The sequence below is a fragment of the Helianthus annuus genome, chromosome 1 (genome assembly GCF_002127325.2).
Source record: "Helianthus annuus cultivar XRQ/B chromosome 1, HanXRQr2.0-SUNRISE, whole genome shotgun sequence".
Taxonomy (NCBI): domain Eukaryota; kingdom Viridiplantae; phylum Streptophyta; class Magnoliopsida; order Asterales; family Asteraceae; genus Helianthus; species Helianthus annuus.
Window position 1 is genome coordinate 118,731,817 of NC_035433.2, and position 14,645 is coordinate 118,746,461.

Consider the following 14,645-nt stretch of genomic DNA (forward strand, 5'->3'; position numbering starts at 1 on the left):
TCGTTTAAATAGCGGAAGCATAGTATGTAATCTCAAAATAATTATAAGTTCGAATAACGTTCATGAATCCAAATCCCACAACGACCTGCTCCTCCTTGTGCAAGCTCCATCAGTACCTAAGGTCCTGCAAGGCATGCAGCAAATAATCAACAAACTAGTTGAGCGAGTTCACAGAAAGTAAGTTCATAGCATAATGCATAAGTATAGCTAGTGGGGGCTTCCCATACTAGTGTGTACTAAAGGTGGGGGCTTCCTATGTTTATCCTGGCTAATGAGGGCTTCTCATTAACGGTACTTACTAGACTAACTTCCGACCATGTGTTCTTCTTTACCGAGAACAGGAAAACGTACAGGGTCACGTAGGCTTTACGTGACGTGCCCTTCCCCGAGGACAGTGGTATGCGTGGGGGCTACGTAGGCTTTACGCAGCGTGGCCTTCCGATCTGGAAGCCAATGAATGGTATTGGGTTACGTAGGCTTTACGTAACGTGTCCTCCCGACCCGGGAGACAATTGGCAAGTACTGGGTTACGTAGGCTTTACGTAACGTGTCCTGACTAACCTGAGGACGATGGTCTATAGTCTAGAGAATGCGTAAGTACGAGTAACTCTTTCAACATCAACATATCCAACCCAATTCCCAACCCGGGAATCCCATGCCTTGGCTGTGTGAACTCACCTTGGTTTGCTCGGCAGATACACAAGAGAACAGGTAGCAAGTAATTGATCAATCACGTCCTATCATGTATTTATTCAAGTCAGGTTCGATTCACGTATAGCACGTAGGGTTACACAGAGTCGACCAACAAGTACACAAAACATGGCCCAAACAAATCAATAATGTTGTGCAAGTGTCGATTCGTGCGGTTGGCAAATGGTCCGGGTGGCAGTTCGTGCGGACAGTCAGTCCGTCCGGATGACATTGTGCAGTCCGTCCGGATTGGACAATCCGTGCGGGAGTCAATCCGCCCGATTCAACATCCTGTCCGGATGGATAGTTCGTGCGAGTGGCAATCCGTGCGGACTGTCAGCTCGTGCGGATGACATCGTGTAGTCCGTGCGGATGGCAGTTCATCCAGATTGGACCTTTCGTGCGGGCAGTTGGTTCGTGCGGATGGTCAGTCCATCCGGATTGACAATCCGTCCGGTCGGAAACTCGTGCGGAACAGTTGGTGTGGTCCGTCCGTGCGGACAGTCCGTGTTATTCGGTCCAACAGTTCACTCGTGCGACTAAAAGGGTTTTGTGCAAATTGGTTTCATCATACCCGGTTTACATGCGAGTCGGTTACAATTATCGATTACCTATTTCCCAATTAACATGATTTCAACAATTTGTTTAACGTGATATCGATCAAACAAGCACATTTAGCATTCAAACACATGAACCCTAATCGAACAAGTCATGAACACAAAACCGGCTATCAACAATCTAGCCCATTCACCAACCAATTAACCAAGTTAACCATCCGATTACATGAGCATATCCGATTCCTATTCACAGATCTAACGATGTTCAAGTGATTAACAAACAATGTTCGGCCGGTTACAAACCCTATTCGGCCGATCAACACTCATCAACAATAAATCCAATTACGTGACATGGTGGCCGATTAATAACTATCCGATTATCATGCAAATGGTATCCGGTTCTAACACATTCGATTGGTTAAAGATGACAAGATTAATTACATTAATTCAGAATCCTAGATCATCATGCAAACAAACACATTCGGCCGATTTCAAAACTCAATCAAACATGTCCGGCCGATCGATCAACTAAACCAACATTCCTAATCGTTCATGAAATCAAGCAGTCAATCAAAAACACAATTAAACACTAACCGATTACAAGAGATGATCCGATTCTTGCTTGTGCCGTCCGGTTGTGCGTGAGGGAGAGAGAGATATGCTAGGGTTTTGTGTGTGTAATGATATTTTGTAACAATGAGAAACAATCAAATCCCTAAGGTGTTTAATTTGGTGCGCGTATGGGAGTGGGCCGGCCCATCCGCTTGGGCTGCCCTTGGGCCGAGTGTGTTGTGCGATTCGATTTTTATTAACAAACAAACACATTAAATACGCAATACAAACACATTATAGCATAACATTCATTTAAATCAAATCTCGTAATCATAACATGTTCACATACGTTGCACAAAGTGGGTCTAAAGTCCGAGTTGTCACACTATAGCCAGCCGATTACGTTTAGTACCTGCACTTAATCTTTTTGGGAAAATACGTCAGTTTACACTGGTAAATACATTCAACCGACACTTTTGTAAAATGTTTATTAAAATTGATTTGAATGCACAAGGCACAAATTCTTTTATAACTTGGGATAATTTATAATTAAATCTTGTAAAGAATTACATGTTTGCTATGCGTTCGGTCGCCCGGGTCGTGCCGGGTTAAAGTCTAATAGACACACCACATTGCGTAAAACCGAGGTGGGTAAACCAACGGTTACGTCTTTTAATAATATAGACATAATGCCGGGTGTACGCCTACACCCGGATGTCGAGGTCGTGGCCATTTCGTAAAATGATGCCAAGGATATCCGGGACATGGTCATTAAGCCCCCAAAGGCGTTAAGCCAACAAAACAAATTTTTAAACGGGTCACATTGATAATACCCAACTACAAATGAGTTGGGGTCAATTGCCCGACCAAGCGGTATTTTAGATACCGTAACCCAAGCCCGTAATACGGAAAATAAGTTAAAAGTATTTACCTTTGCAAGTACAGTCCTTAATTGATTAAATCACAGATATCTTTTACTGGGCTCCTATTCTGGAACGAAGGTTTTAAAAATAACCTATTAGAATCCTAACGGGTCTTTATATTAGCCGTAGCCTAGACCAGTCAGTTTCAAAGGATAGATGCGGTTTAATCGCGTGAAAGGCGAAAACCGGGAATGGAATGTGATTCTGACCCAACAAGTTTGAAGGCTTGTTTTATATGGGTTTAATATTCACAATCTGGATTTAGGGGTCGAAATAATATGGTTTGACCCGTATCGGCTAATTTATGTAAACTAGTTACATAAGCCGAACCGTGCGCGCAATAGGCGCAACAGGTAACTGTAAGAGTCCTACACTTGTTTCCTAAGTCAATATGCTTTAAAGAGGTTGTGGTATCAGTAGGATACCTTCCGTGATGCCCGTAACGAGTTTAAGTTTATTATACGCCCCGTAGGGGTTTTCCGGTCATTTTAAAGACTTTTAAAGGAGGTTTTAGAGTTCTACAGGAAATCTGAGTTTCCCGATCAGTTTATAAAGTCTAAAATACTTTATTTATTATTTAATATCAGTAGCAACTGGAATCGGGTCAAAAGACTTTATAGAACTCAAGTTTTGGCCGAAAAGGGCATATTCGGTATTTACCGAACCGTAGCCATAACCGCAGGTTATGAGCAGGTTAAAAATGATTAAAAATCTTTAAAAATCCCAAAATATTATTTTATAACAGTGAGTAAAAGGTTTGGTGTTGAAATCCGGGTTTAGATAGGCGTTATGCTAATTGCGCTATTTAATTACTAAAGTTTCCTTTAATTGCGCTATTTAGCATAACTCCTATTCTAGACCTCGGATTGGCGTGAAACTTTAGGGACATGCTTAGAATTTAGTAAGCAAGGTTATGGTCCCTTCACGTGTCCGAAATATTCGTTTTATTTTGAAAAGGGCGTTACGGTCAACTTTTAAGCAATTAACGGAAATGCGTAAAAGACTCGGACAAACAACGAACCGGTCACAGAGGGTGATACCATCACGTGACCTGGTCCTAAGAGAGTCCTAAGGCATATCTACATTGCACTAAAACGGGTCAGAACTGAAGTCAAAGCAAAAGTCAAACTTTTGCGACATTCGGCTCCGAACCGGGTCAATATAGCAAATGGCCGAATCAAACCAAACGAGCTTAGACAGGTTAGTATACTTATTATCATGTTTTATGAGTGTTCAAACAGGTTACATATCACCTACATTACAGATTATGCAAGAATCGCAAAAATGGCTTTCTGTTGACTTTTTAAGTATACGTTTGACTCGACATTTGAACTAGTTAGAGTGGTGATCAGGGGGAACCCTTTTTGGGGTTTATTACCCACATAAATACTAACTTATAACTACTTTCAATTCGAGATATGACTGAGCCATTGTAGACTAATCTCGAAGTCAAACCGTAATTACGACGGTTTGATTTTTAGCTATATAACTAAGCAAAAAATAAACCACAAAGGATTGAACGACTTACAGAGGTCTTAAGCTTGCTTAGAGGACACTTGAGAGGAAATGTTGAGCTCCAGATGTGATCAATGAAGGCAGGGAAGGTGTGAGTAACATGTTGTGCAGTGAGGCCTTTATATAGTACTCTTATGGCCCTAGATTATTGACAAACATGTCTACCCATGCCCCTTGATCGGCAACATGTGTCCTCTAGTGCTAGAGAGTGATTAGGGGTCGCCCATACCTCTGGGAAACCCATACATTAATGTTTTAACGTTTTAAACAGCCAACAGCCAACTTTCTGTCGCTGGGCATCGCTTACGGACCGTATGGTTTGGGCCTTGCGGTCCGTAAGCCTATGGCGGAGACAAGCCAAATCTTTTACCCTCTTACGGTCCGTAAGGCAGGACCCTTGCGGTCCGTAAGGGTTGTTTTTAAATCTTTTGTAATGATTAATGAAATCTTCGGTAATTAATAACCTGACCTTTCGGGTTTGAAGGGGTAACTTTGCGATTTGGCCCTCGGTTAATTACAATTAAGGGCCTCGTGCCTTTTACCCGTACTGTTAAGCCCCCGGTTAGTTTAATTATTATCCGAGAAGCCTTAACTTTCATTGTTGACGCTTTTAACCCCTCTCGTACGAATTTGATCATAACTTTCTCGTTTTAAAACGGAACTTCGCGGAATTTATATAGTACATTCTAGTGAGCGTATTTTACTGTTACAAAGCCTCGGGTACGTCAAAGGGTCACTCAGAGGTATAATTAAACATGTTGACACAGTTAACCCCTGCAGCTTGTAATCTCTCACTTTTTTCCGCGTTTCGCTTCCGTACGATCCATGATTTATTCGTTTGAAGGTACGAGCATCGTTTAGGGTTACTATACAGTATACTTACCCTTGTTTGACATTTATAACCCTCGAATTTACATACTTTCAAGGTTTGTCAACTTTAGACCTTTATTTAATATTAAATGCCACGTGTAAACTCAAGACACGTGTCAATACATTATTGGACACAAAATTTCGAGGTGTTACAATACCCGACCAAGTGGTATTATTATAATACCATATCCCAAGCCCGTATAAGGGAAAATAAGTTAAAAGTATTTACCTGAGCTAAATGTGAAAAGTAACTCAGCCGTATATTCCTAAAGCTTTATGATAGTACCTTCTACTGGATGCTACTCAATCTGTATGGAAGGTTTAATAACCTATTAGGATGCTAACGGGTCTTTAGTTGAGTCAAGGACTTAGACCGACTAGCTAAAAAGAAACTTTACGGTTCTAAACGCTAGATTAAGCGGAGACCGGAATAGAATGTGGTTTAGACCCGACAAGTTTGGATACTTGTATAATATGGGTAAACTAAACACATTCTGGAATTTGAGGATTCAATGATAAGGTTAAACCCGTTTTAGCTATTTTACGTAAACTAGTCACATAAACCGATCTGAACACATAAATGCATAACGGGTAACCAAATGAATTATATACAGGTCTCAATTGTTATTATGCTTAAAATATGTTATTACATCAGTAGGATGTTAACATATATGCCCAAAAAGTATTTAAAACCAATTTAAGTCCCGTAAGGGCATTTTGGTCATTTTAATTATTATAAAAGAGATTTTATAACAAACTGAGGTTCTGGTCTTTGGTAATCAGTAAAAATATTTATTTTATCACATTACATCAGTAAGATATTTTACATACGTGAGGTTTACCATTTATGGCCAAACTATGCCCCGAAAGGGTATTTTGGTCATTTCACACATGCTTTTAAGGACATTTTTGGAAGTATGAGTTCATGACTTATACCTACTATAATAATATTAATATTTGTTTAAAAATTCAGTAGGTAACAAGTCTTAGGTGTTAAATATGGTTTTAAACCATACTATGCACCTAATTAGTGTAAAACTCACTAATTGACAATAATTAAGATGTTTATGTAAATCTGAGATTTTGATCAGTTTTAAATGCTCAAAATAATTTATTTAATGTATGAAATCAGTAGGAAAAGGTTTGGCATTCAAATAATTTGTTAATCTCATTTTATGCATAAAAAGAGTATTATCGACATTTACCGAATTACACAAGAACTCTATGATTTAATCAGATTATAATCTAGATTATAATCTGACCAAAATTTCTAAAAATCCTTAAAAATAATATCTTAACAGTAGGTAATGAGTTTTGGTTCAAAATCCAAGTTTAAACATGTCTTATGCAAGATATCGCAATTTAATTAATAAAAAGCTTCTAATTACGATATCGAGCATAACTTCTGTTTGAGACCAAGAACTGATGTCAAATTTTCGGGACAAGCTTATAAATCAGTAACAAAGGTTTTTGTCCTCTCACATTTTTAAAAATCTCATTTATATGTCAAAAGGGCATTTATGGCATTTATAAGCATATTAACAAACAAGAGCATATAATTCAAACTATTAAGGACCAAGCAATATAACTCCAGAGGGTTATACTACTGTATAATATGGTCCTAATGGAAGCTTAAAACATGGAAGAAATAAGCTTAAACGGGTCATAACTGAAAGTCAAAGCAAAAGTCAAGCTTTTGCGACTTTCGGTTATGAACCGACCTTAGACTGATAATTGTCGGGTTAGACCTGTTTAAACATGTTCTAATACTAATTACCAAGTTATTAGAATGTTAAAATATAATTTATAACTTCTGTTTTATTAGTTTAAATCATTTTGAAAGTTTCTGTCCAGTTTGACTTTTTGACTAACTAGTTTGACCCGACAATTAACTAGTCAAACGAAATAATTAGGAGGTGCCCTTTTAAGGGTTAATCACCTACCTTAATATGGTCCCATAACCACTTTTATTTCGGTCAGTGGCTGGGCCATTTGTGATTAAACCGAAAGTCAAAGTCTAATTACGATATCTTTGACTTTTCGGTTTTTAAGCTAATAAAATGAACTAAGCAGGGACTAAGACACTTACATAAGGTCCTAGCTATCTTTTCTACACTTCTTGATCCTCTCCTAATGCTGGCTATCTCCAAAAGTGAGTGTTTGAATTGTTGCAACCAAATGAGCACTTGAACACTTAGACTTAGGAGCCTTTATATACATAAATGGCATGATAAAAGATCAAGGCAGGTGTTATGGAAGCTTCTAGGATCACCCCAGGTGTCCTAGTGGTAATACAAGACCGACATTAGGGCCGACAATTTTACACGAATACACGACACGAACCTACACGAAGTTAACAGGTATCGTGTATGGCCTTAACAGGTATCGTGTACCAAACAGGTAGACACGATATTACCTGTTAATTTTCGTGTATAAACAGGTTAAATACCTGTTTACCTGTTAATACCCGTTAGTACATGATAAGAAATTAAATTAAATAAAACTCATCAGCCATGTGCGTGTGGGTTCCTTAATTCCTTTCTATTTTCATTCCTCATTTAATTAAAAAAAAATAAAACCCTAAACTCCCTCTGTAACTCTCAGATAGCATGTCGTGTTCGTGTTTTTGTTCATGTTAACAGGTATTAACAGGTAATTTTCGTGTATAACAGTCGAATAGTCATGTTAACAGGTATTAAAAGGTAATTTTCGTGTATATCGTGTCGTGTTCGTGTTTGAAAAAAAGGACACGATAAGTTATCGTGTCGTGTTCGTGTATCAGATTTCGTGTATCGTGTCTTATCGTGTCGTGTCTTATCGTGTACGGGTATACACGATATGCCAGCCCTAACCGACATACAGTCCCTGGTATCAATTAGAATGAGGTTAAGTCGGTTCTGAGCTGAAACTTGCGGCTGTCAACTTTTTTCTGCGCTGGGCACTTTTACGCGGGCCGCGTAAGACTCAGAAGGAGTCTACGCGGGCCGCGACAACCTTCTGAACAGGTTAAAACATTTTCAGCTTTGACAGTTTCAGTCCCTGGTCCTTTAAAACCTTATACAACATCATTTAGCATATAAGGCCCTTGTGGTTAGTTTGTAGAGATTCTAGGGAGTATAACCAAACTCCGTTAGGCCCGGTTTCGTTAAATATCACCATAAATACAAGTTTCCTATTATTGACACTTTTAACCCAAGGTCTTGAAAACTTGCGTAACGATCTCGAAACCACGTGAAATTTATATCACTTATTCTTGAGAGTATATTTGAATATTTCGAAGCCTCTGGTTCGTTAAAAGGTCACTCAGAGGTAAGAATTTAACATGTTGACACGTTTAACCCCTGTAGTTAAAAATCTTCCGATTATTTTCACAAAAACGGCTTCTTATATCCAATTAATCACTCGTTTAAGAATGTATCCTTCGTGTATGGTCATTCAAAGGCACAAGTTTGGCATGTTGACACTTTTAGTCCCTTCGCATATATATTTTCACCGTTTGTCAACTTTAGTCCTTCAAACTCAATCTTTCACATATTTAAAGTTTAGGACACGTGTCTTTACATAATTGGACACATTTTTACGTGGTGTTACATTTATCATGTCCAAAAATGACATCTTTATTGTCTTACTTTTCTACGTAGATGATATTGTTCTAACTGGAAACAATGAAGGGAAAGTGACTGAAGTGAAAAAATTTTTAAAAACTGAATTTCTGATTAAGGACCTTGGGCTCTTAAAATTCTTTCTTGGCATCGAGGTCATAAAAACTAGTGATGGGGCGTGTCTCTCACAAAGAAAATATTACATGGACCTTCTTAATGAATATGGGATGAGTGGTAGCAAACCCATTGGTTGTCCCATTGACCAGAATCATGTTCTAATAAATTTAACAAAAAAGGAAACCAATTCGGTTGATGTTACCCAATATCAAAAACTAATTGGTAAGTTAATTTATTTATCACATACTCGACCAGATATAGCATACTCAGTGCATTATTTGTCTCAATTTATGCACCAACCCACTGAAGCCCATACTCAGATTGCCTTCAAGGTATTACGGTACCTCAAAGGGGAACCTGGAACTGGGATTATGTTTAAAAGAACCGACTCTTTTCATTTAACTGCCTATTCCGATTCGGACTGGGCAAAATGCATTGAAAGTAGAAGGTCTGTTATCGGTTTCTGTATCTTTCTTGGGGGGTTCTTTGGTCTATTGGAAAAGCAAAAAACAGAGCGTTGTGTCCAGATCTTCTGCCGAGGCAGAATACAGGTCAATGTGCAGTGCTACATGTGAGAAAAAATAGCTTCAGAACAAATCAAGACTTGTGGTATAAAGACTGACCATCAGCTCGCTGTTCTGTTTACCAAAGGCCTCTTACCTACAGCTCATGCTCAAATGTGTAAGTCCATTGGTCTCATTAACCTTTTTACACATTTAAACTGAGGGGGAGTGTCGAGAATCACAAGCTCTCATTTTCTGCATTTGGTGTTCTTTGTCTTCCTCATTTCTCACAAGTAAAATACGTGAGAAGTGTTAGGGTTCTATTGTTGTTGTTTGCTCTTGTTGAATCTCTTATATCACCAGTCAATCTGTGATGACTGGCTGATTGCTTCACTGTAACCTTTTGATTGCTTTGAATAAATTTGTGATGTGCTTTTGAATCTAAGTTTGTGACACCTTTACATGACCAACTCGTTTACAAATTATCATTCGTTGTGTGGGTTGTGTACATCTAATTTATGAGCTAAGCGTATTCAGTTTATGGATTAAGTTTTTCAAATATATAATAAAACAACGCATTTTTAGTTTACATACTAGTGCAGGTGAAAGCACGGTTGTTGGATGTGTTAACTTCTAGCATAGACAATCTCGCTTGGCAACTACTCCTACAGGGTAAGGTCCCAAAATCCTTAGCTAAATACAAGCTTAACACTTGCCCGCGACCAGTTAATCACACAGAAAAGAGGGCTAGGCCTTGAATGAAGCAAAGTTGCGATAGCTGAAGTACAAAAATTGGTTGACGCGGGTATAGTCCAAGAAGTTAGTTATCAAAATTGGGTGGCAAACGCGCTAATGATGAAAAGGGGTGACGGTAAATGGTGAATGATCATGGACTTTAAAAGCCTCATCAATGTATGTGAAAAACCTCATGAAAAATAAATATGTAGGTTGAATTGGAAGGCTACGCATTCAATTGCTTCCTCATCGCTTATAAAGGATATCATCAAATATAAATGGCGATGGAAGACAAACACGAAAGTACATTCCTTACTGATGCTTGACAAGAAAATACAAAAGGGTTGTTAGTGGAAATTAATAATAATATCATTTTAATACACACAAACCGATCATGTTGTTCCTTTTTTTAATCGATAAGTGAAAAAATAGAATAGATATGATTACGGGATCAAGAGGGTTCGTGACCCCAAGGTCACATAAATTTGTTTGGATTTTCACATATGAAATTTTTTTAAAGAAAATTTTTAAATGTGATTTAGACCCTTAGTTGTAACCGGTGGAGGAGGAAACCATATGATGATCCCGCTCCTCCCGGATAAAGAATTTAGGTCCCGTCACTATCAATAACGCAACCAACAACAAACACATGATTTAGTTGAAAAAAGAAAATATTTTCAAGAAATCTCGACACAAGCATTAATCTTATATCCGAAATATAACAAACAAAACGTCGACAAAAAAGTATCAACATCACTTAAACTACACCCATCCTTTAGGCAATTAGAAAAACGTGCTACAACTCCCACAAGATTCCTTTGAGGAATTAGGAAATTTAGCTTCAACATGCACACATGAGACTTTCATGTGGTACTATCTATATTCCCAATTTGTGTGTCTTATTCTACTTTTTTTTAAATCAACATTTAACTCGAGTTGATCTAACGATATAGCCGATTCCAAGTGTTTCGACACCAACCCGGATAACTTCACATTACGTCACACAAGATCAAACTTAAAACCCCTTGTGAGTTGTGACCTTTTTTATGTTGGTGCCACAGGTCGATAGCACCACTTGCAAGCGTCACATTCTCGATTAGAATTTGAATCTCCATCTTCTTGCCATGGCCGGCCCTAGGGGTGGGCGGGGAGGACCATCGGCCAGGACCCGATATTTCGAGGGGCACATTTTTTATGAAAAAAACCCGATATGTATATGTAAAATATTTTTTTAATTTGGTACATCCATACAAACACCAACATAGCCCCCCTCACAAAACTATTTTTATGGTTTAGATTAGTTATTAACTCCTTTGACATTAGGTTTAGACCTTTAGTGAGCCAAATGCCCAATTTCGTTAAGGCCTAGGGCATATTTTTTCGAGCTCGAACAGGGTACAAGAATTCTTAGGACCGGCCCTGCTTCTTGCATTGGATATGCATCTTTTTGTTGGGATTATGTGACTCAAGAACAAGATTGTAAGATGCATTGAGGGGTTGGTAACTAGTTAAGGTGAAGTTGTCAACTGAGCCACCCTTGATGAAATAGAATGACCTTTTGGGTTTTTCGTCTAGCCAAATGATTAGGATGGTTCTATTGGTCATGATAATGAGTGCCAACACGACCATAGTGATGTTATTTATCAACGTCGAGCGTCTTGGTCGTACAACAGTCGTTTGTCAGGTTGGGAGACTAGCTTTAGCCAATGTCTTCTTCAATTATAAACCAACACTATGAAGATGAGTTTTGATGTCTTATAGCTAGCAAAAATTAATTTATGAGAATGTTCCTTCTTTTTTCTTTTCTTTAAGCACTCTTGAATCATTTTTTAGCGAGTAAGCATTTTTGAATCCTAAACAATATCTCAATATGTATGTTGAACATGAAAATAAACAGGTCAAGTTCAAAGGCTCATGCATAGTAATGTTATGACTCCGGAATCTATGGACGTAGTTTTTAAAGACTTAGTTTTGCTATTCAAAAAGGGGTAGCGGCGCAGCTTGTTGCCCGTTTACCAACTATCTCGATGTAAATTCGCCTTATATATTAGTAACTTAATATAGTGGACGTATATTGTGGCGAAAAAAAAATTGGAACTAAATGGATTTTGGGCTACTAATAGCCAACTCATCTAAAATGTTCGGGTTAGGTTGTTGATAAAGGATTGACCCGTCAACCCATTTATCTGACCAACTTGTTTAATCACCAAAATTTGTTAATTGGTTTATGTCCAGTTTATACATATTAAACATGTTCAAGTTTGTATAGGATTCTTAGCATTTTTAGTAAATAGATAGTTCTCATGTTAAATTGTCACGCCTTACCTTGTTTCCCACCTTTTTGGTTTAATTCAATATATATACCTAATTTAGTAATTTACTATAAAATATGGTACTTTAACTTTTGATGTTGATTTAAGGATTGGTTAAAGAAAATGTTAAGTCTGAAATAGTGAATGATGGAAAGAAAAAAAAAGTTTTAAATTCGGTCCAACCTTTGGTCTTTTTTGACAGTTCAACTAGTTACTATCATAACTGGCCAATACTAACGGAGACGGTTTAAAAGCACATATCTAAAGAGGTTGTGTAGATCATATATTTTTGAGAACATTGGTTATTGGAAATCAACAATAATATATTTTTAATATACATTTTTACCAGAAAACTTTTTAATAAACATTTACATAAGCACTTTTCCTAAATAGGAAACGAGACTACATGACACAACGAACAAACAATCATATGTTTAATCAACCCAACACACAAACATTAATCTTGTACACAAACAAAACAACAAAAAGCAAATATCAACATCACATAAACCCCCTTTGAGATCATAAGCAATTAGAAAGATGTGCTACAACTCCCATGAGATTCCTTTGAGGAATCAGAAAATTGTGCTACAATATGTTCACATGAGACTTTCATGTGGTAATATCTTGATTTCCATATTCCCAATTTTGATTTTAATCTACTCTTCAACTCGACATCTAACACGACTTGATCTGACAATTTCGCCAATTCCAAATGGCGTGACACCTCCCCGGATAACTCCACGTTACGTGACACAAGATCTAACGTAAACTTCTTCTTTTCCCTTTTATGTTGGTGCCACGGCTCAATGACACCTCTTGCAACCATCACGTTCTCAAACAAAATCTTAATATCCATCTTCTTGTATAGGATATGCATCTTTTTGTTGGTATTGACGGACATAAGAACAAGATTGTAAGATGCATAGAGGTGGTGGTCCTTGGTTAAGGTGTAGTTGTTGATTGAGGCACCTTTGATGAAATAGACCGGCCTTTTGGGTTTGATACTTAGCCAAATGACTAGGATGGTTAGACCCGTCATAACAATGAGTGCCAACAAGAGTGTAACAATGGTCCTTATTAGGAGCGACCGTCTTGGCCCTATAACTGTAGGTTGTCGGGACGGGCCTCTAGCTTCAGGCATTGTTTCCTAAACTTAAAAGATTTGGACAACACAATCAAGATGAGTTTTGATGTTTTATATAGTTAACAAAAGGGGGTTAATGGGAATCTTCTTTGCCTTTTCTTTTCATCAAACACTCTTGGAACAATGGAACAATTATTAGTGGGTAATAGTTCTTGAATTCGAAACAAGGACACCTTTTTACTATTCCAAAGAATTCTTTAATAAAGTATATTCAAATTGGATAAAATGCTATAATGAATTCTTATTTTGGATAATGTACTTGTTTCTCCCTCATAAACGGGTCTTAAAGTTTCGAAATTTATCTATTTGGGTGAAGTAAAAGGCTTACTGGGTGAGCAAGTTTTCGGTATGGACCGGCATAACCCGAGGCTCGAATTGAGACCCGCCCATGGTCCGATCATCCGTTAATAGTTTCCAAGATTTTGGTTTGGTATGAAACCTGATAAAACATCACAAACCGAATAAGCCCATTGAATAATATCCATACATAGTAAATAAGTAACTAGTTAGGCCACGTGTCACAACTCTCTGTGAGTTTCAAGATTTTGTATTATATCTCTTATTTTCGTAAATATATCTTACCTCAAAATATTGTTTAATATTGTTTAAATACATCTTCCTATACTAATAAACAAAAATCTTTTTGTACACTTGTCACTCTCTGGTGCCTCCTCCCTTTTAATAATAGTATTACATATTAATTTTATACACAAAATATAATATAATATTAATTAATATAGTTAGAGATAAACGTCTAAATTCAAATTTAATTAATAATTATCTATAATAAATATAAATGTATCAAATAATATAATATTTATAATATTATTTAATATAGTTAGAGATCAAATGTATAATTTCAAATTTAATTAATACTAAATTACTTTTTGAGTCCTTATAATTTAGTGGTTTTAACCACTTGAATTCAAAATCAAAAAGTTTAACACCTTAAGTCTCTAACCGCTCATTCACACCCTCTGTAAAAAAAATTCAAAAAACCTTTTGTAAGGTTGAGTTATCTAAGTTCTCACAACTCGTAGAAGTTTTCATTTTACCCTAACCATATATATTTGTTAAGATAAAATATATTATTTGGATATAAACAATAATTACTAATAAAGT

At 37.2% G+C, this 14,645-nt stretch overlaps 1 protein-coding gene across 1 annotated transcript; it reads right to left on the bottom strand.

The window, feature by feature from the left end:
* Window positions 1-12,908: 12,908 nt before the first annotated feature.
* On the bottom strand, window positions 12,909-13,520 carry LOC110929810 (NDR1/HIN1-like protein 26). The gene has a single exon (XM_022172999.1). It carries the CDS (start codon window positions 13,518-13,520, stop codon window positions 12,909-12,911), a length of 612 nt encoding a protein of 203 aa, XP_022028691.1.
* Window positions 13,521-14,645: the final 1,125 nt, after the last annotated feature.